Source organism: Anomaloglossus baeobatrachus, chromosome 5, assembly GCF_048569485.1.
Source record: "Anomaloglossus baeobatrachus isolate aAnoBae1 chromosome 5, aAnoBae1.hap1, whole genome shotgun sequence".
Classification (NCBI taxonomy): domain Eukaryota; kingdom Metazoa; phylum Chordata; class Amphibia; order Anura; family Aromobatidae; genus Anomaloglossus; species Anomaloglossus baeobatrachus.
Genome location: NC_134357.1, coordinates 85,075,087 through 85,098,128, shown reverse-complemented (window position 1 = coordinate 85,098,128; position 23,042 = coordinate 85,075,087). Strand labels below are relative to the sequence as shown.

The following is a 23,042-nucleotide window of genomic DNA, read 5'->3' as shown; positions in this document are numbered from 1 at the left end:
AAATCAGAGACTCTCCTGAGAGAAGTTATGGCCACCAGAAAGACCACCTTCTGTGAAAGACGAAACAACGAAACCTACCTAAGAGGCTCAAAGGGGGTTTTCTGTAAGGCCGTGAGGACCAGATTAAGGTCCCAGGGATCCAGAGGCCGCCGGTAAGGTGGAATGATATGAGACGCGCCCTGCATGAAGGTGCGCACCTGGGCCAGTCGGGCGATACGCCGCTGGAACAACACTGACAGAGCCGAGACCTGTCCCTTGAGGGAATTGAGGGACAGTCCTAGCTGCAGACCGGACTGTAGAAAGGACAGGATGGTCGGCAAGGAAAAAACGGCCAAGGAGCATGGCCGGAAGAGCGACACCAGGACAGGAAAATTCTCCAAGTCCTGTGGTAAATCCTGGCCGAGGAAGACTTCCGAGCCTGAGTCATAGTGGAGATGACCTCGGAAGGAATGCCTGAAGCCGTAAGGATCCAAGGCTCAAGAGCCACGCCGTCAATCTGAGAGCCGCAGAATTCTGGCGGAAAACGGACCCTGTGAGAGAAGGTCTGGGTGGTCCGGAAGATGCCACGGCACCTCTACGGATAGACGGAGCAGGTCTGGGAACCAAGCTCGCCTGGGCCAGTCTGGGGCGATGAGTACGACCCGACGGTCCTCCATTCAGATCTTGCGCAGGACTCTGGGCAAGAGAGCTAGAGGGAGAAACACGTAGGCCAGACGGAACTGGGACCAATCCTGAACCAGCACGTCCGCCGCCAAGGCCTGAGGATCGTGGGAGCGAGCCACGTAAACCGGGACCTTGTTGTTGTGCCGGGATGCAATTAGATCCACTTCCGGCGTGCCCCACCTGCGGCAGATTGACCGGAACACTGCCGGATGCAGGGCCCACTCGCCGCTGTCCACGGTTTGACGGCTGAGATAATCTGCCTCCCAGTTTTCTACGCCTGGGTGCGGATATGGTGGACTTGGAGTCTTCCGTCCACTGATGCGTTGAATTTCCAACAGGGCTAGGCGCTGCGCGTCCCGCCCTGGTGATTGATGTAGGCAACTGCTGTCGCGTTGTCTGACTGGACTTGAATGTGCTTGCCCGCCGACAGGTGGTGAAAAGCTACGAGAGCTAGGAGCACAGCTCTGATTTCCAGCACATTGATCGAGAGGTCTGATTCGGACGGAGTCCAAGTGCCCTGTGCTCGGTGGTGGAGAAGCACTGCTCCCCAGCCGGATAGACTGGCATCCGTGGTGAGAATCACCCATGACGGGGCCAGAAAAGAGCGTCCCTGGGACAGGGAGAGGGGCCGAAGCCACCACTAAAGAGAGCTCCTGGTCTGTGGCGACAGAGCCACCAGCCTGTGCAAGGAAGAGGTCCGCTTGTCCCAACAGCGGAGAATGTCCAGCTGCACGGGACGCAGATGGAACTGGCAAAGGGAACCGCTTCCATTGACGCCACCATCTGACCCAGCACCTGCATGAGGTGCCTGATGGAATGCCGGCGGAGCCTCAGCAGAGAGCGAACCGCCAGATGAAGGGACTGCTGTTTGACTAAGGGCAGCTTCACAAGTGCCAGCAGAGTCTTGAATTGCATCCCTAGGTACGCAAGTTCCTGGGTCGGGGTCAGAGTGGACTTGCAAGCGTGGCGAGAGTGAGCGAGACACTCCGCTGACAGTCTGCACTGGATGAAGCCTTGACTAGAAGGTCGTCCAGGTAAGGAATCACTGCCAACCCCTGGAGGTGCAGAACCGCAACCACTGCTGCCATGACCTTGGCGAATACACAAAGGGCCGTGGCTAACCCGAAGGGGAGAGCCACGAATTGGAAATGCTCCTCTCCGATTACAAAACGTAGCCAAAGCTGGTGTGAAACTGCGATTGGCACATGCAGATAGCATCCATTGACATCAGAGATGTCTAAGAAATCTCCTTGGGTCATTGACTGATCGCAGAGATTCCATGCAAAAATGCCGCACCTGAACATGCTTGTTGAGAAGCTTGAGATCCAGGTCGGAAGGCACCGTCCTCTTCGGGGACTAGGAAGAGATTTGAGTAGAAATCTCAGGACCGTTCCCAGTCGGGAACTGGTACAATTACTCCACAGGCCTGCAAGAATGCCACGACCCTCTGTTTGGCAGGCTGGATAGAATTCTATTCTGCAGCCGTGGGAGATGGTAACCCACACCCACTGATCGAAGACGTGTTGAAACCACACGTCGCCCAAGTGGGAGAGCCTGCCACCGACCAAGGACGTTGCTGGCGCGGCCAGATAATCAAGAGGAGGCTGCCTTGGTGGCAGCAGCTCCTGCAGACTTCTGAGGACGCGGCTTCATGCGCCAGTTGGTTTACGGACCTTGGCTGAGTTAGTGGACGAGGCCGAGGGCTTAGAGGACGACCAGTTAGAGGAACGAAAGGAACGAAACCTCGACTGGTTCCTGCCCTGGACAGGTTTCCTGGGTTTGTGGCATGGAAGTACTCTTCCTGCCAAAGGCTTCCTTAATAATTTCATCCAGTTGTTCACCGAATAGACTGGTCCCAGCAAAAGGGAGCCCAGCAAGGAACTTCTTAAGAAGCATCTGCCTTCCACTCTCGAAGCCACAGGAGCCTGCGGATAGCGAGGGAAGTAGCCGAGGCCACCGCAGTGCGGTGGCAGTCTCCAGCATGGCAGACATGGCATAGGATGAAAAGACTGAAGCCTGGAAGTTAAGGCAACCATTTCGGGCATAAAGTCCCTGGTGAGGGAATGCATCTCCTCCAGAGAAGCAGAGATGGCTTTGAGAGCCCGCACTGCTGCAAAAGATGGGGAGAACGAGGCCCCTGCTGCCTCATATATAGATTTGGGCAAAAGGTCAACCTGGCGGACAGTGGGATCCTTAGAGAGGTGCCGTCAGCCACTGATACAATTATCCTGGCTGAAAGTCTAGACACCGGAGGGTCCACCCTTGGTGAATGAGCCCACTCCTTGACCACCTCTGGTGGAAGGGGGAAACAATCATCAGAACCACGCTTTGGGAGCGTCTGTCAGGACAGGCTCTGGGCTTGGTCACAGTGGGCTGAAAACTGGAGTGGTTAAGGAACACACTCCTTGTTCTCTTAAGGTATACTGATGCCTTTCTGCCAGAGGGGGATGCTCCCCTGATACAGGCGGATTGAGGTCCAGTACAAATATAATGGACGCAATCAAATCATTAGCATCTGCGTCACCTTCGGACATATCAATGATACATGAAGTAGCATCCGAGCCCTTAGTAAAGACATCCTCCTCGTCCTGCGAGCCAGCTCGTGAATCAGAGCTGCGGGACGGGAAAGGACAGGGGACCCTGCGTCTCCATTTTAGGAAGACGGGGTCTGAGACCAGATGAAGAGTCCTCTGTGAGCTTTGCTGAGCGAGCCGTAGCAGCAGAAGCGCCCTGAGAAGGGGGCTGATGCATGCTCAGCAGAGTCCGGGACAGCTGTCCCCTGGAAAGAGCGGATTCTACCCAAACCTGGGGTTAAGCCACCGGAGCCGGAGCAGCTGGAGGGACCACTGATGAGCCTCCAGGCTGAGGGACCACTGTGTTTATGTGCTCGGTACAGGCAGTACGAGTCTACATGCAGTGCATATTAAGAACAGCCTTGCAGCCTTGCTCTGATGTGAGACATGCTGCAGAAGTGGGGGCTCTGTCCAGAATGACCCCCAGCAGAGTATATAAACAGAGTATATAAGCAGCTGCACAACCGGAGGTTGTGGCTTGCCAGACCGTTTAACATACATCTCTGTGCCCTCCAGTCCCCCAGCCCAGGCCCCCATTTGTCACAATGTGGTTATGCAGACATTGAGAACGCTGATAAAATGGCGACCGGAGCGAGGAGAGGGGGCGGGGCCTACTCTGAGAGCGGGCAAAAAAGGTATACAGCGGAGGGAATCTTTCCTCAGTGAGGAGTGTCCGTTCCCTGTGCTGAACAGCCGCTGGGCGGAGCCGCACTGTCCCTCTGCATGACTGACATGCAGGGGCAGTGAAAACGAAACTAGGCCTCAGGCGAAGCCGGGGCCTAGATTTAAACATGCGGCCAACGTGCAGGCACCATCGGCGCGGTTCTCCAGTGAAAACTGGAGAACCGTCCGGAAATGTTAACACAGTCATATAACACACTCTCCCCAATATATAAAGTACAAGGGACCCCTGGAAAGACCACTTTCTGTGGTAATAACGTCTCAGTACTTAGCTTGTGAGACGCAGGTGCCAGGTCCCTGGGAGGTGAGCGTTCCGTCCGGCAGGATCCTGAAAGGGCTGCGGATGGAGACCGGTCTCCTGCAAAGCAGTGAGAACCGTGATGGCTCCCACTTCAAGCCAGAGCCTCAGGGGATGGTGAAGGAGCGCGGCATGTGAAGGCTCCAGCCTTGTAAAATCAACCTTAACAGCACCGCCGACACAGTGGGGTGAGAAGGGACATGCCGGGAGTCCAGATTGGACCCGCTTTTCTTCCAAATCTTTGAAATCAAAAAAATCAAAAATCAGAGAATGCATGTGTGTGTGTGACCTCCTGAACACAAAGCATTGAAACTGGTTAGATTTGTCATCCAGGGGGTGTATATGCTCGGAGGGAGGAGCTACACTTTTAGTGTAGTACTTTGTGTGTCCTCCGGAGGCAGAAGCTATATACCCGTGGTCTGGGTCTCCCATAAGGAACAATGAAGAAATATCTGATAGAAATTGTAGGAATTGTACACATTTCTTTACAAACACTCCACATTTTAGGAGGTCAAAAGTAATTGGACAAATAAACCAAACCCAAACAAAATATTTTTATTTTCAATATTTTGTTGCGAATCCTTTGGAGGCAATCACTGCCTTAAGTCTGGAACCCATGGACATCACCAAACGCTGGGTTTCCTCCTTCTTAATGCTTTTCCAGGCCTTTACAGCCGCAGCCTTCAGGTCTTGCTTGTTTGTGGGTCTTTCCGTCTTAAGTCTGGATTTGAGCAAGTGAAATGCATGCTCAATTGGGTTAAGATCTGGTGATTGACTTGGCCATTGCAGAATGTTCCACTTTTTTGCACTCATGAACTCCTGGGTAGCTTTGGCTGTATGCTTGGGGTCATTGTCCATCTGTACTATGAAGCGCCGTCCGATCAACTTTGCGGCATTTGGCTGAATCTGGGCTGAAAGTATATCCCGGTACACTTCAGAATTCATCCGGCTACTCTTGTCTGCTGTTATGTCATCAATAAACACAAGTGACCCAGTGCCATTGAAAGCCATGCATGCCCATGCCATCACGTTGCCTCCACCATGTTTTACAGAGGATGTGGTGTGCCTTGGATCATGTGCCGTTCCCTTTCTTCTCCAAACCTTTTTCTTCCCATCATTCTGGTACAGGTTGATCTTTGTCTCATCTGTCCATAGAATACTTTTCCAGAACTGAGCTGGCTTCATGAGGTGTTTTTCAGCAAATTTAACTCTGGCCTGTCTATTTTTGGAATTGATGAATGGTTTGCATCTAGATGTGAACCCTTTGTATTTACTTTCATGGAGTCTTCTTTTTACTGTTGACTTAGAGACAGATACACCTACTTCACTGAGTGTGTTCTGGACTTCAGTTGATGTTGTGAACGGGTTCTTCTTCACCAAAGAAAGTATGCGGCGATCATCCACCACTGTTGTCATCCGTGGACGCCCAGGCCTTTTTGAGTTCCCAAGCTCACCAGTCAATTCCTTTTTTTCTCAGAATGTACCCGACTGTTGATTTTGCTACTCCAAGCATGTCTGCTATCTCTCTGATGGATTTTTTCTTTTTTTTTCAGCCTCAGGATGTTCTGCTTCACCTCAATTGAGAGTTCCTTAGACCGCATGTTGTCTGGTCACAGCAACAGCTTCCAAATGCAAAACCACACACCTGTAATCAACCCCAGACCTTTTAACTACTTCATTGATTACAGGTTAACGAGGGAGACGCCTTCAGAGTTAATTGCAGCGCTTAGAGTCCCTTGTCCAATTACTTTTGGTCCCTTGAAAAAGGAGGAGGCTATGCATTACAGAGCTATGATTCCTAAAGCCTTTCTCCGATTTGGATGTGAAAACTCTCATATTGCAGCTGGGAGTGTGCACTTTCAGCCCATATTATATATATAAAATTGTATTTCTGAACATGTTTTTGTAAACAGCTAAAATAACAAAACTTGTGTCACTGTCCAAATATTTCTGGACCTAACTGTATATACTCTAGAAGCCTCACACAGCCTTCTATATGCTCCAGGAACCCCACACAGAACATCAGGATGCGAATAGTGGTGACATGGGGTGGTTGGGTAGCAGCTGTGGAGGGCACAGGGTGGCTCAGTGTTTTGCACTTTTCGGCTGTCTCAGTCTGTGGGCCAGACTGGAACAGCCAAGGGGTCGGATGTGGCTTGCGGGCTGCCCAATGTGTTAGATGGGTGGTTGGACAACTGAGTCTGTAAGATGGGAACACTGTATGGATGCTCCACTGTGCAAGAATAAAAGAAGCCAGCCCAATCTGAGCTGCCTGGTGCCACCACTAGGGAGCTATTTTTCACAGTTGCAAGATTTTTAGATCAATAGAACTCAAAGGTTGCATTAACACATGCAGGTTTTGCAGATTGCTTGTCATTTCTAATGCATCAAAATCTGCATGTGAGGCTGCACTGCTGCCAAGAGTTTTTTTTTTTGTATCCTGGCTCTTTCCGCAGGTTAATACTTTACACCACATGGGACGGGAGTAGTCGCCGCCTGCACAATAGACACGTACATCGAGTAAACATTTGAGAAATTCTTTTTAATGGAAAATGTAAAACCCCTTTGAACTTCAATGTACAAAGCATGTGGAACACTTGCACTTTTAACAAATTAAAGCAAGCCAATGTTTTAAAAAAATACATCATTGAATGTATATATGTATATATTTACAGAGCATATTAAGTTTTATTTAGCTTCAAAATGTCACAAATTTTTACCAAAAAATGAGACAACTCGTTTCAAATAAATTACATCTTCTTTAAATGTCTAATTATACATTGAGTCGGCTTCAATAAAATCACTGAAGTGTCTTATTAATACCGTGTTATATCTTATATTGTACAAAGTTTACAGGTATTTGGCAGTAATCTTTCAGATTATGTTATGAATGCTTCCAAATGCAGGCAATAGCTGGTGATTTCTGTTTTACCCTCACAGTTATTGTGTCAATGTAGTGAAAAATATCCAAATTATTTTTAGCAAACTATACAAGTCACATTTACATTTGATCAACAATATAGCATATAACTTTTTGTTTTCTTTTCTTTTTTTCAAAAAAATAAATACATTTAAATCTGACATTTTCTTGTTTTTTTCACAAACTCTTAATATACAGTATGTTACATTGTAGCACGGTGTGATGGCTCTGATCGTGCTGGCTCCTGCAGCGCTGGGGAGGCCTGTAATGAGCGTCCTGCCCTGCGGGGGAGGCTGGTCACATCTGTGGTGACCGTGTTATACTGGTGTGGTGTCAGTAACAAGGAAATACTTGGAGAAAAGAGTTTCTTGGCACTGATGATAGAACAGCGAGTCCCTTTATCTGTAGAATTCTTTCTCAGCATAAGAATCTCCATCTCCAGCGAAAAACAAAAACTAAGATTCCTCCATGTCTTCCATTTCCTCTTCGTGAATCTTCAATGATTTTACCATTTCTTTGACTGAATGATACAAGATGTTTTTTACCTGGCAAGACAAATTGGATAGAAATCAGGTCATTATATCCAGATAGTTATACTATCGAGCGGCAGACTTTTGTATGCACTAAAAATAAAAAAAAATAAAATAGAAGGCAATCCAGCTGTTCTGGAACTACAACTACCAGCATGCCCCGTCATAGGTTTGTCACGCACGCCGAGAGAGATGTAGTTTCACAACACATGGGGTTTACAGGGTGCTGACATCTGCCTTAAAGTGTAAGGGGCACTTTGCACACTACGACATTGCAAGCCGATGCTGCGATGCCGAGCGCGATAGTGCCTGCCCCCGTCGCAGCTGCGATGATATGGTGATAGCTGCCGTAGCGAACATTATTGCTACGGCAGCTTCACATGCACTTACCTGCCCTGCGACGTCGCTCTGGCCGGCGACCCGCCTCCTTCCTAAGGGGGAGGGTCGTGCAGCGTCATAGCGACGTGACACAGCAGGCGGCCAATACAAGCGGAGGGGCGGAGATGAGCAGGACGTAAACATCCCGCCCACCTCCTTCCTTCCGCAATCCGCATAGCCAGCCGGGACGCAGGTTGGAGATGTTCCTTGCTCCTGCGGCTTCACACACAGCGATATGTGCTGCCGCAGGAACAAGGAACAACATCGTAACATCGGTCTTTCCAAATTCATGGAAATGCCAGACCCTACACCAATGATACGATTACGACACTTTTGTGATCGTTAATCGTATCAAAAATGCTTTACACACTACGATATCGAGAGTGACGCCGGATGTGCATCACTTTCGATTTGACCCCACCGACATCGCACCTGCGATGTCATAGTGTGCAAAGTGCCCCTAAGGGTGCATTTAAAAAATATCCCAATCTATCGCTCTGACATACTCTTATTAGATTACAATGTAAAGAAAATTATTCTACCCCACTGCAAATTCAGTTTAGTAGCAGAATTTACAAACTTTCTGCTCTTTTCAATAAATCAATGACCATTTGAAAAGCTTAAAACTAATAATTAGTATTTTCTCCAAATTTACACAAAATGAGACACTCCATTGTTGGCTGAAATGATCTTTTGCATTACACACAAGATCGCCGCACGTCGTCCTTTGTAAGAGAGACCTGTGTTTCTGAGAATAATGGCACTACTGTTTTATTTCATATCTTTCAGTGCACACCTGAAGTGGGTCAGTATGTGTAATCAGGCGATAAAAAAAAATATTGCCGGTCAGCAGTTTGTTAATGCTGTGCATTGACAATAGATCTTGATAAAGTTTTAGTTTCTAGGGCAATGCTCGTATAGATTCTAGTTTTTGCAACATAGTACCAAGGTTAGGGCCCCCATACACATTAGATGGCTGTTGAACGAGGATACGGCTGATCATTCGGTCAACACTCATCTTAAGCCTGCTTTACATGCTGCAATTAATCATGCGATCGCACCCGCCCCCATCGTTTGTGCGGCACAGGCAATTTGTTGCCAGTGTCGCACAATGTTGTAACCCCCCATCACACGTCTTGCCTTCCAAACGACCTCGCTGTGGGCGGCGAACATCCACTTCCTGAAGGGAGAGGGACGTTCGGCGTCACAGCGACGTCACACAGCGGCCGGCCAATAGAAGTGGAGGGGCAGAGATGAGCGGGACGTAAACATCCTGCCCACCTCCTTCCTTCCGCATTGCCGGCAGGACGCAGGTAAGTTGTGTTCATAGTTTCCGGGGTGTCACACGGAGCAATGTGTGCTGCCTTGGGAACAATGAACAACCGGACGCTCGATTTTTTGAAAATGAGCGACGTGTCAACGATGAACGAGAAGGTGAGTATTTCTGCTCGTTCACCGTCGCATGTAGCTGTCACACGCTACGATATCACTAACGAGGCCGGATGTGCGTCAGTGACGTGACCCCGCCGACATCTCGTTAGATATATCGTAGCATGTAAAGCCCGCTTTATGCTCACTTCACATCAGCAGTATTTTGCTGCAAAACCGGATCCGTTACAAATGAGTTTCAGTTCATTTCCAATGGAATCGGGGCAAGATGCGGTCACATGCAGTTGCGTGCGTCATACACAACCGCATGTGACCGCATCTTACTGCGATTCCATTGCATATGAATTTAACTGAAACACAGTAACGGATCCGGTTTTGCGGCAAAATACCGCTGATGTGAGGTGAGCCTTAGCTAATTCTCCCATACGCAAGATTGCTCGCCCAACCAATCGGTCCTGTGTTCTCTACAAGACATCTGGCGCTTAACTCCAGAAGAACAAAGAGCAACAGTTCGAAATCAGACATGACCGGTCAACATTTCCTTAAGCAACCATCATATTTCTCCGATTAGAACACGCACTTTTCGTCCCAAAAATGTGGACGGAAAATGAGGGATGCATCTTATAATCCGAAGATCGCTTACCGAGGGTGGTGGAGAGGGGTTGCAGTGCTGAAGATGCAGGCACCATCCTGAAAATGTTGGAGGTGCAGACTTCAAATAATGGCGCTCGGAGTCTGCGTGTGCGCAGATTGAGCTCTTGGCTCAAGATCTCATCTGTGCACGCGCCGCCCCTGACCCAATGATCTCCCAGCAGCAGCATTAAGGAAAATGGCACCTGGAGGCAGCACATGCGCAGATGAGATCTTGAGCAGAGACCTCCATCTGCGCACACGCAGACTTCAGGCATCATTTCTTTGAAGCCTGCACCGCCGACAGGTCCTGGAGGTTGCCTGCCTCACTGCACTCGCAGAGAGCATCTAGGGACCCGCCGCACAGCATCGCCCTATTCCACCACCACCCCTGCCTCCTGTGACCCTGCTCTACTGCCCGCTCCTGTTAAGAAACCACCGGATTGTAAGACAGACCCCTTTTTGTTCACTCTAAATTTGGGATGAGTCTTATAAACCGAAAAATATGTTAGTGCAAGTAAACAGCCCGAATGGGAGTCATGCAATAAACGTGTGCACTAATTATCCTCATTGTACACAGAAGATAAACTGCCACCAATAATTATGGACTGGAGGATGTAGCTGGGCCAGTTTATCCTGAATGCGAATCCGTGACCTTGTGCATAGAAGATGCTGTTACATTTCAGTCTTAACCTGTATTTTCCTCTTTTGTACTGTTTTCTATGACCTCTTCAGTGCACAGCTACAGCGGAACATGGACACTGTGACCGTGAATCAAACTTGTTTTTATGCTAAAAATCCTGACCTCATTTTTGCCAGGCATTCATATTTGTCAAATAATCGTTCGATAATGACAGCGCTCTCTTGCCAATGTGAGCGAGGACTGCAGGACACTGTGCCTGTACGCTTCTTACCTGCAATTTATCATCAAAATTGATTTCTTCTTTAGAAAGCCTCAGCTCTTGAGTTAAATGAAATGAGTGAACAAGATGTTCTGGGGACACAAAGTCTTGAGTCACTTGGATGCAGCTGTGAAAATTTTGCACCTGTTGCAAACATAAGAGCAAAACGTGTAAGTGACAGTCTACAACTGGTGGAGGCGCACGTGCCGCCATTCATCGGCCGTATCAGGATCATCTTGGCGAGACTGTGATTGTCCCATAAACCGTTATTACACACATCTAGTCTCTGAACATAGAGCTTGTATGACGGCCCCTGGCATCCCTTAGACTTCATAGCACAACGATATTCTTAGCTAGATGCCATTCTTTTCAGGAAGATTATCTCTCTAATTCAGTATCCTCTGGAATAAGCCATCTTTGTACTCCATCTACATCAAATCTGAGGTTTATACTAAAACTTTATACCAACTCCTCACCTGGTAAATGGCCCCTGCAGGCAGTATGACTGCGTCTCCAAGGAACTGGACAAGTGTGTGGCTCTTCACGCCATAATCATCAAGAAGACTTTGGCGGAGCTTCTTGTTCAGGTACCAGTTCTGGTCTCGTATTGGGTCATGGTCCGGAAGGATTTCGAGGCACTGCTCTTTTGCAGCCTAAAAAGAGAAGACATACATCCACCTTTATTGTTTGTTGTGGTGAGATCAGGGCTGTACAGCAGTTTATACTTCTCCCCCCCCCCCTCCTGTAACATTCATGCCAGAACACAACAGAGTCCCTTTCCAAACTGTAGTCCCCTGTGAAGACCACATTTTGCTTTAGAATATTTCGCCTTGTGTAAAAATGTGCTAAAATGGAAATTCTGAGAAATTACACAGGATCTAACCGTAGGAAAATCAAATTCTGACAAAGTTTCTCAACATTCCCAAGGAAAGCAGACGTAATGGCAGAACCTTAGCCCAGCACTGGCAGACACTCTGCAGATCTCCTGGCCGGCGCTCAGCAGCTCCAGAACAAGGAGATTTTGCTCCGTTACCTCCTGGATTCTTGTTCTATTTTTTTTAGAATTCACATTACTCACTGAATCCTCTCATTACTACCTGGTATAACTAAGAATATGGACTATGAAATATCAGAAATTATTATATTTGTGGCGATTCCTCTATTTTTAGATGCCATAGGAAAGTCACCCATTTTTGGATACATGTGCAGCAGTCACGGTAACGTCACCTTGTAGAGAAACTCTCGGATTTTATCTGCGTCTTTAGTCTCGTAAATGTGCCAAAGAGAACCCGGGGCCTCAATGGGGTCCTTCAGTCTCTTCTTCAAACCTTCATCCATGTCTTCTTCTTCTTCAAACTTCTTGACTACAGCTGAAAAAAGAAAGGTGCTAATGAGCATTAACTGACATAAGTAATAATGTATTTGTCACAACAAGTAAAAGAGCGAATCGAGAAGCTTCTCAGAGACCAAGCATGTGAGTTTTAATTTTCCAAAAAGTCGAAAAACACAGATTGATAGAGGCGACCCTTCTAGTTTTCAGAAATATCATCACTTTGTGCTGCATTACATTTTCCTCACTTGTACTATACGCACTATATAATATATCCTGCAGGGGCAGACATATCATTGGTGCAACCTGTGCTACACAGAGGCCCAGGTGGTAAGAGGGGCCACTTCTGCACCCAAAGAAGGTGAAATTTTGCATTCTTAGGAGTTCTTGGGCAGCAAAGGGCCCATATATTGTTCTTGCACATTGGCCCTTTTCGGTTTGTGCCCGCCAGTGATATCCTTAATCAGTATGAAGCCTTAAAAGGGTTTTGCGGTTTTATGTAAATGAACCTTTGACAACATGGATAGGTGATAACTTGTCAATAATTGGGATCCCACCAGACCAAAGAACAAGACTCCATTTACTGTCTATGGCACTCTACTATGTCAAGCAGTTCTAAAGCTCCTTTCCACTGAGGCAGATTTCAAACCCCCATTTTTGGGATCTGTGGGGGTCCCAGCAAGTTATCACCTATTCAGGAGGGGGATAATCCTTTAAAGTGGACCTGTCACTTCATTTCACACTACAAGCTGCACTCTGTTCTTTACTAAATATACAGTTAGGTCCAGAAATATTTGGACAGTGACACAAGTTTTGTTATTTTAGCTGCTTACAAAAACATGTTCAGAAATACAATTATATATATAATATGGGCTGAAAGTGCACACTCCCAGCTGCAATAAGAGTTTTCACATCCAAATCGGAGAAAGGGTTTAGGAATCATAGCTCTGTAATGCATAGCCTCCTCTTTTTCAAGGGACCAAAAGTAATTGGACAAGGGACTCTAAGGGCTGCAATTAACTCTGAAGGAGTCTCCCTCGTTAACCTGTAATCAATGAAGTAGTGAAAAGGTCTGGGGTTGATTACAGGTGTGTGGTTTTGCATTTGGAAGCTGTTGCTGTGACCAGACAACATGCGGTCTAAGGAACTCTCAATTGAGGTGAAGCAGAACATCCTGAGGCTGAAAAAAGAAGGGAATTTTGTTTACTTACCGTAAATTCCTTTTCTTCTAGCTCCTATTGGGAGACCCAGACAATTGGGTGTATAGCTTCTGCCTCCGGAGGCCACACAAAGTATTACACTTTAAAAAGTGTAACCCCTCCCCTCTGCCTATACACCCTCCCGTGCATCACGGGCTCCTCAGTTTTGGTGCAAAAGCAGGAAGGAGGAAACTTATAAATTGGTCTAAGGTAAATTCAATCCGAAGGATGTTCGGAGAACTGAACCATGAACCAAAAGAACAATTCAACATGAACAACATGTGTACACAAAAGAACAAACAGCTCGAAGGGCACAGGGGCGGGTGCTGGGTCTCCCAATAGGAGCTAGAAGAAAAGGAATTTACGGTAAGTAAAACAAAATTCCCTTCTTTGTCGCTCCATTGGGAGACCCAGACAATTGGGACGTCCAAAAGCAGTCCCTGGGTGGGTAAAAGAATACCTCGATAAAAAGAGCCGAAAACGACCCCCTCTTACAGGTGGGCAACCGCCGCCTGAAGGACTCGCCTACCTAGACTGGCGTCTGCCGAAGCATAGGTATGCACCTGATAGTGTTTCGTGAAAGTGTGCAGACTAGACCAGGTAGCTGCCTGACACACCTGCTGAGCCGTAGCCCGGTGCCGCAATGCCCAGGACGCACCCATGGCTCTGGTAGAATGGGCTTTCAGCCCCAAAGGAAGCGGAAGCCCAGAAGAACGGTAGGCTTCAAGAATCGGTTCCTTGATCCACCGAGCCAAGGTTGACTTGGAAGCCTGCGAACCCTTACGCTGGCCAGCGACAACGACAAAGAGCGCATCTGAACGACGCAGGGGCGCCGTGCGAGACACGTAGAGCCGGAGTGCTCTCACCAGATCTAACGAGTGCAAATCCTTTTCACATTGGTGAACTGGATGAGGGCAAAATGAAGGTAAGGAGATATCCTGATTGAGATGAAAAGGGGATACCACCTTAGGGAGAAATTCTGGGACCGGACGCAGAACCACCTTATCCTGGTGAAAAACCAGGAAGGGGGCTTTGCATGACAGCGCTGCCAGCTCCGACACTCTACGGAGCGATGTAACTGCCACTAGAAATGCCACCTTCTGCGAAAGACGTGATAAAGAGACATCCCGCAGCGGCTCGAAAGGTGGTTTCTGAAGAGCCGTTAGCACCCTGTTAAGATCCCAGGGTTCCAGCGGACGCTTGTAAGGTGGGACTATGTGGCAAACTCCCTGCAGGAACGTGCGGACCTGCGGAAGCCTGGCTAGACGCTTTTGAAAAAAATACGGATAGCGCCGATACTTGTCCCTTGAGAGAGCCGAGAGACAAACCCTTGTCCATTCCGGATTGAAGGAATGAAAGAAAGGTGGGTAAGGCAAAGGGCCAGGGGGTAAAACCCTTATCAGAGCATCAGGATAAGAAGATCCTCCAAGACCTGTGATAGATCTTGGCGGACGTTTGTTTCCTGGCCTGTCTCATAGTGGCAATGACATCTTGAGATAACCCTGAGGACGCTAGGAGCCAGGACTCAATGGCCACACAGTCAGGTTGAGGGCCGCAGAATTCAGATGGAAAAACGGCCCTTGAGACAGCAAGTCTGGGCGGTCTGGGAGCGCCCACGGTTGACCCACCGTGAGGTGCCACAGATCCGGGTACCACGACCGCCTCCGCCAATCTGGAGCGACGAGAATGGCGCGACGACAGTCGGACCTGTTTTTGCGCAGCACTCTGGGCAGCATCGCCAGAGGGGGAAATACATAAGGCAGTCGAAACTGCGACCAATCCTGAACTAATGCGTCCGCCGCCAGAGCTCTGTGATCTTGAGACCGTGCCATGAATGCCGGGACTTTGTTGTTGTGCCGGGACGCCATGAGATCGACGTCCGGCGTTCCCCAGCGGCGACAGATCTCTCGAAACACGTCTGGGTGAAGAAACCATTCCCCCGCGTCCATGCCCTGGCGACTGAGAAAGTCTGCTTCCCAGTTTTCTACGCCCGGGATGTGAACTGCGGAGATGGTGGAGGCTGTGGCCTCCGCCCACAGCAGAATCCGCCGGACTTCCTGGAACGCCTTTAGGGCTAGATACACTGCCCTTATCTCCAGAACATTGATCTGAAGGGAGGACTCTACATGAGTCCAGGTTCCCTGAGCCCTGTGGTGGAGAAAAACCGCTCCCCACCCTGACAGACTCGCGTCCGTCGTGACCACAGCCCAGGTTTGGGGCAGGAAGGATTTTCCCTGCGACAGAAGTGGGAAGAAGCCACCACTGAAGAGAGGTTTTGGCTGCAAGGGAAAGAGGGACGTTCCTGTCTAGGGACGTCGACCTCCTGTCCCATTTGCGGAGAATGTCCCATTGGAGTGGGCGCAGATGAAACTGCGCGAAGGGGACTGCCTCCATTGCTGCCACCATCTTCCCCAGGAAGTGCATTGGCTCGCTCGAGGGGCGGAGATGTACTGAAGAAACGAGTCGGAGGACGAGAGCTGAACTCTATCCTGTAACCGTGAGACAGAATGTCTCTCACCCATCGGTCTTGGACATGTGGCCACCAGGCGTCGCAAAAGCGGGAGAGCCTGCCACCGACCGAGGATGCGGTTTGGGGAGGCCAAAAGTCATGAGGAGGCCGCCTTGGGGGCAGTGCCTCCGGCGTTTTTTTGGGGACGTGACTTAGACCGCCACGCATAAGAGTTCCTCTGGCCCTTCTCTGGCCTCTTGGACGAGGAGGATTGGGACTTGGCTGAGGGCCGAAAGGGCCGAAACCTCGATTGTATTTTCCGTTGCTGAGGTCTCTTCGGTTTGGACTGGGGTAAGGACTAGTCCTTTCCCTTGGATTCCCTAATAATTTCATCCAATCGCTCGCCAAACAATCGGTCGCCAGAAAACGGCAAACCGGTTAAGAACTTCTTGGAAGCAGAGTCTGCCTTCCATTCGCGTAGCCACATGGCCCTGCGGACTGCCACCGAATTAGCGGATGCTACCGCTGTACGGCTAGCAGAGTCCAGGACGGCGTTCATGGCGTAGGAAGAAAAAGCCGACGCCTGAGAAGTCAAAGACGCAACTTGCGGAGCAGAGGTACGTGTGACCGCATTAATCTCAGACAGACAAGCTGAGATAGCTTGGAGTGCCCACACGGCTGCAAAGGCCGGGGCAAAAGACGCGCCTGTGGCTTCATAGATGGATTTCACCAGGAGCTCTATCTGCCTGTCAGTGGCATCCTTGAGCGATGAGCCATCTGCAACTGATACTACAGATCTAGCCGCCAGTCTAGAGACTGGAGGATCCACCTTGGGACATTGAGCCCAACCCTTAACTACGTCAGAGGGGAAGGGGTAACGTGTGTCATTAAGGCGCTTAGTAAAGCGCTTGTCCGGAAATGCTCTGTGCTTCTGGACAGCATCTCTGAAGTTAGAGTGATCGAAAAACGCACTGCGTGTACGTTTGGGAAACCTAAACTGGTGTTTCTCCTGCTGCGAAGCCGACTCCTCTATAGGTGGAGGTGGGGGAGAAAGATCTAGCACCTGGTTGATGGACGCTATAAGGTCATTTACTATGGCGTCCCCTTCCGGTGTATCAAGATTGAGAGCAACGTCAGGGTCAGAGCCCTGAGTTGCGACATCCGCCTCATCCTCCACAGAGTCCTCAAGCTGAGACCCCGAGCAGCGTGAGGAAGTCGGGGAAGATTCCCAGCGAGCCCGCTTAGCCGGTCTGGGACTGTGGTCCGTGCCGGAGTCCTCCACGTGAGACCTAGGGGCCACCCCGGGAGCACGCTGCGGCGCAAACCGAGTGGGGCCTGGAGGCGATGATCCAACAGTGCCCGGGGCCTGTGTAAGGACCGATTTGGACTGCAAGGCTTCTAGTAGCTTAGCAGACCATTTGTCCATAGACTGAGCCATGGATTGTGAAAGACTCAGAGAGTTTCTCAGCAAAAACTGCAAACTCTGTCCCTGCCACCTGGACAGGGGGAGCAGGCGGTTCTGCCTGAGCCGAGGGTCCCACTAGTGCCCGAGGCTCCGGCTGAGCGAGTGCAACAGGGGCCGAGCATTGCTCACAGTGAGGGTAGGTGGAACCTGCAGGTAACATAGCCGCACAAGAGGTACAGGTTGCAAAATAACCCTTTGCCTTAGCGCCCTTGCTCCCTGCGGACGACATGCTGTTGTCTCCTAGGAGAGTGATCACTGAGGGTATATAGCCAAAAGCAAAACAACTCGGCCGAACAGAGAAAATATAATATATATATATATATATATATATATATATATATATATATATATATATATATATATATATATATATATATATATATATATATATATATATATATATATATATATATATATATATATATATATATTATATATATATATATATATATATATATATTATATATATATACACATATATATATATATACTTCGGCACCCTAGGGGGACCAGCACCGGGTGACCGGTGTGGCTTACCAACCGCCCAAAGCGGTGTGTGTCCACCAGATTCCCTGCCTTGGGCCTCCCAGAGCTGCAGAGCTCGTTCCTGAAATCCTCCACCGGCAGAATGTGTTGTAAAAATGGCTGCCGGAGCTCTCAGGGGAGGAGGGAGCCGTGGGCGGCGACTAGTAAAGTGCGGGAATCTGGTGCCCCACAGTGATCAGTGAGGGGTGGGGGGGGGGGGGGGGGGTTGGGAACCTAAAGTATGCTCCAGCCCTCACTGCCGACGTCAGGTCGACCGTCCCGCCCTTACCCCTGACTGGCAGGCCCGGGGGCGGGAGTTATGGTACTAGGCCGCATGAAGCCGGGGACTAAATTTAATAGCGCGGCCGACAAACAGGCGCGGTCGGCGCGGAAGTCCCGGTCGTCACAAAACCAGCAGCAGCTGCAGCGTCTGTGAAACAAGCGCTCCATGCACCGTCCCCATGGGGACACAGAGTACCTTTAGATGCAGGGCCCTGTCCCTGATGATACAAAGTCTCCCGTCCAGCAGATTCCCCCAGGGGCTGCGGAGGGAGCCCGGTCCCAGTGAATGGATGACCGGTTAGGATCCCACTTCTCCCAGAGCCTCTAAGGGATGGTGAAGGAAAACGGCATGTGGCTCCAGCCTCTGTACCCGCAATGGGTACCTCAACCTTAACAGCACCGCCGACTTAGTGGGGTGAGAAGGGAGCATGCCGGGGGCCCTCTTTTCTTCCAACCGATAAAATCAGCAGCTGCTGCTGACTAAAATGGGAGCATGAGTGGATGTGTGCCTCCTTCCACACAAAGCATAAAAACTGAGGAGCCCGTGATGCACGGGAGGGTGTATAGGCAGAGGGGAGGGGTTACACTTTTTAAAGTGTAATACTTTGTGTGGCCTCCGGAGGCAGAAGCTATACACCCAATTGTCTGGGTCTCCCAATGGAGCGACAAAGAAAAGAAAAAATCCATCAGAGAGATAGCAGACATGCTTGGAGTAGCAAAATCAACAGTCGGGTACATTCTGAGAAAAAAAGGAATTGACTGGTGAGCTTGGGAACTCAAAAAGGCCTGGGCGTCCACGGATGACAACAGTGGTGGATGATCGCCGCATACTTTCTTTGGTGAAGAAGAACCCGTTCACAACATCAACTGAAGTCCAGAACACTCTCAGTGAAGTAGGTATATCTGTCTCTAAGTCAACAGTAAAGAGAAGACTCCATGAAAGTAAATACAAAGGGTTCACATCTAGATGCATCAATTCCAAAAATAGACAGGCCAGAGTTAAATTTGCTGAAAAACACCTCATGAAGCCAGCTCAGATCTGGAAAAGTATTCTATGGACAGATGAGACAAAGATCAACCTGTACCAGAATGATGGGAAGAAAAAAGTTTGGAGAAGAAAGGGAACGGCACATGATCCAAGGCACACCACATCCTCTGTAAAACATGGTGGAGGCAACGTGATGGCATGGGCATGCATGGCTTTCAATGGCACTGGGTCACTTGTGTTCATTGATGACATAACAGCAGACAAGAGTAGCCGGATGAATTCTGAAGTGTACCGGGATATACTTTCAGCCCAGATTCAGCCAAATGCCGCAAAGTTGATCGGACGGCGCTTCATAGTACAGATGGACAATGACCCCAAGCATGCAGCCAAAGCTACCCAGGAGTTCATGAGTGCAAAAAAGTGGAACATTCTGCAATGGCCAAGTCAATCACCAGATCTTAACCCAATTGAGCATGCATTTCACTTGCTCAAATCCAGACTTAAGACGGAAAGACCCACAAACAAGCAAGACCTGAAGGCTGCGGCTGTAAAGGCCTGGCAAAGCATTAAGAAGGAGGAAACCCAGCGTTTGGTGATGTCCATGGGTTCCAGACTTAAGGCAGTGATTACCTCCAAAGGATTCGCAACAAAATATTGAAAATAAAAATATTTTGTTTGGGTTTGGTTTATTTGTCCAATTACTTTTGACCTCCTAAAATGTGGAGTGTTTGTAAAGAAATGTGTACAATTCCTACAATTTCTATCAGATATTTTTGTTCAAACCTTCAAATTAAACGTTACAATCTGCACTTGAATTCTGTTGTAGAGGTTTCATTTCAAATCCAATGGGGTGGCATGCAGAGCCCAACTCGCGAAAATTGTGTCACTGTCCAAATATTTCTGGACCTAACTGTAACTTGCACCTGAGGAGGCTGATGTGCTTACTTTGAAAATGTATGTCAGAATGTCCACACATGCTCATTTTAATATTAAGCAGTTATATTTTCACTAAGGATTATTACACAGCCATTCTTACAGATTTTCCCAGTAAGCACACCATACTAGTCAGGTCTAAAGAGCTATATAATCATGTATGCATTTTATGTTGTGAAATCTGCTGACAGAATGGCTTTTATATTCTTATTTGGATAATTCCAGTTAAACTGTTAGGGACATGATTATTTTAAGAGTGTGATCACACACGATGGTAGAATTATGGTTCTTGCTATGATTTACACACAAATAAAAGAAACGCCCCAATGCACAAATGCTGCTCCTTTTACAGCAGGTGTAGGACAAGCTGTTATAAACTAAAGAGGTAGCCTAATGAGTTGCAGAGGTCACATACCCGTTTTACTAGCAGCCACGTTGCCTTTGACAGCTCCAACATAGACTAGGATGTTCACCATATCTGACACTTCTATATGAAGGTTTGTTGTGCCGGTGTCATGATCCTTGGTGGCAATCACTCCTGCATGTAAACAAAATAAAAACAAGTTAAAACTAAGTCTGACAATTACTGGAGCTGTCCGAGAGCTTCACAGAGCAACATGTACCCTGCAAATATTTGAGTATCAGATGTGCCAGGTGTTACAGCTTCGTACTACTCAAACATGTGCCCAATTCTAACACTGATTAAGAGGAAAGAGTTCTGCCCAGCGCAAGGAGGAGAGATACGTCAGTAAATTTCCAGGTGCTTTATTTTACTTGGTTTCCAATAAAACGATCATATAAACATATGAACAGTTAAGACATAGACCTCCGTGGATATTGACACAACAGCGACACGTTTCTGCTACTGGAGTGTAGCCTTTGTCAAGTGGGCACATGGAATGGGTGAGCTGAAAGTTTTTCATATTGTCAATCTAACACTGATGCCCCAATCTAATACTGATGGCCCAAGCTAAGGCCCTTTACCGCAGTACCCAAAGCAGTGCAGGTCTCATCGTAAAAATCCCACTTCCTTATCCTACTATATTTCAATAGAAGCATCCAAATATGAATTACCATATATTTTTTAGACTACAAGACACAGTTTTAAACAAGAAAAACTCTGGACTATAAGACGCCCACACTTTTTAGCAAGAGGCAGCTTCCTGTGATGGAGAAGAACACTGACACTGCATCCTTCCCGATCACACAATTCGCTCTCCTCCTGATTTACGGGTGCAGAGCAGGAAACTTACCGGGACCTGTACGGAGGCTTCATGAGCTGTGCAGCTGAAGGACCTTCCACCCAATTAACTCAAAGACCTTTTAGGTTGCCTGATTTGGCAAGGTCTTTGAGTTAATCAGGTGGAAGGTCCTTCAGCTGCTCAGCTTATGAAGCCTCAATTCAGGTCCCTATCAGGGACTACAAGCAGTGGTGTGTGTGCGTGTGTTCGTGTACCAGAGCGTTGTGTGTCCATAAAAATATATAGCAGAGCTGTGTGTCTATATATGCATATGTAGCAGAACTGTATGCATCTATGTAAGAGAACGTCTGTAAAGCACTATGGAATTAATGGCTCTATATAAGTGAATAAAATTAATAAATATGTAGAAGAGCTATGTGTCTCTTATATGCTTATGTGTATGTATATATGAGCATGTAGCAGAGCAGTGAGAGAGACACTAACAATAGATTACCTCCCAATAATGACCTCTGCACTTTACACCACAAGGGAAGCTTTCATTAATAGGAAAAACGGTTTTTCCCATTTTCTGCGGTCTATCCTGGGGTGTGTCTTAAGGCAAGATGCATCTTACAGTCTGAAAGGTATGGTAGTTCAAGACATTGGCAGATTTTTAATTAAAACTCACCATACGCACTGCACAACCTCGGGCCCAGGTCTGGACGTACAAAGAATGATGGCATGTGGGAAGCAAGGTTAAATTTCCCATCTGGATTGCAGTATTCTGGCACTGGGAGCATCCTAAAGAAATCTTCATGTCTAGGGGAAGGGAAAACACAGGTGTCAGGAATCAGTAACGCTGGTGTCACATCAGCGGTTTCCTGCCACACTCGCAGTTCCAACACAAGGACAGTACAGTACAATAAAGTTCACTTGCAAGCTCCGGGCACATGCGGTCATGTGACCGGAGCATGTGATAGTATGTGACTGGGGCTTGCCGCACTGTGTGAACTGTATTGTACTATACTGCCCTTATGCCGGATCCAGCAGTGCGGCAGAATACCACTGATGTGTTTGTGCCCTTACATGTCCTTCTAAAGCCCTGTGCACACTGTGCGTTTTTGTTGCTTTTTGGTTAATGCATTATTAGTGCAGTTGTGTCACAAAACTGCATGGAAATCCTTATGTCAGCAAAGCCTATGAGAGAATCCGGACATTTTGTGCACATGCCGCTTTATTTTTCTCTTGCAGATTTGGTGCAGGTATAAATCTGCAGCATGTTAATTCTTTCAGTGTATTTTCCTTCCAGAATGCATGGAAAACATGCATCAAAAATGTGTGTTTTTTTCTGCAAAGAGATGCAGATTTGGTGCAGAAATTTCTGGATACTCAGTATGAGCACATACCCTAATGCTGTAAGGTACATATACTTTCAAAGCCTTCATCCACCCTGTAAACCACAGCAGCTCTGTACCTTGGCCCATCACAATCTTGCATGGAAACCGCTTTTTACCTGCAAGACCTCTCTGCTGATCATAATGGCCCCAAGATTTTGCAAGTAAAACAGCCATTTCCATGCAAGATTAAAGGCACAGGAGCACAGTGGAAAAACTACAGGACTGCTGTGGTTTTCAGCTATATATTGTGTGACCGCTGCATGTGAACGCAGCCAAACACAATGCACTGTCAATGTGTGCATAGGTCACTCAGATTAACCCCTTCCAGA

At 48.1% G+C, this 23,042-nt stretch overlaps 1 protein-coding gene across 2 annotated transcripts in view; it reads right to left on the bottom strand.

Annotated features, from left to right (window-relative positions):
• Positions 1-6,736: 6,736 nt before the first annotated feature.
• JMJD1C (jumonji domain containing 1C) overlaps positions 6,737-23,042 on the bottom strand; it is a 342,620-nt gene continuing 326,314 nt past the window's right edge. For both annotated transcript variants that reach the window (XM_075348655.1, XM_075348656.1), the window contains 6 exons: positions 22,005-22,135; positions 20,551-20,673; positions 12,192-12,334; positions 11,441-11,617; positions 10,977-11,108; positions 6,737-7,680 (listed from right to left, as the gene is read on the bottom strand). In XM_075348655.1, the coding sequence (XP_075204770.1) occupies positions 7,591-7,680; positions 10,977-11,108; positions 11,441-11,617; positions 12,192-12,334; positions 20,551-20,673; positions 22,005-22,135 (796 nt within the window). In that variant the 3' untranslated portion in view covers positions 6,737-7,590. The remainder of the gene's footprint in view (positions 7,681-10,976; positions 11,109-11,440; positions 11,618-12,191; positions 12,335-20,550; positions 20,674-22,004; positions 22,136-23,042) is intronic.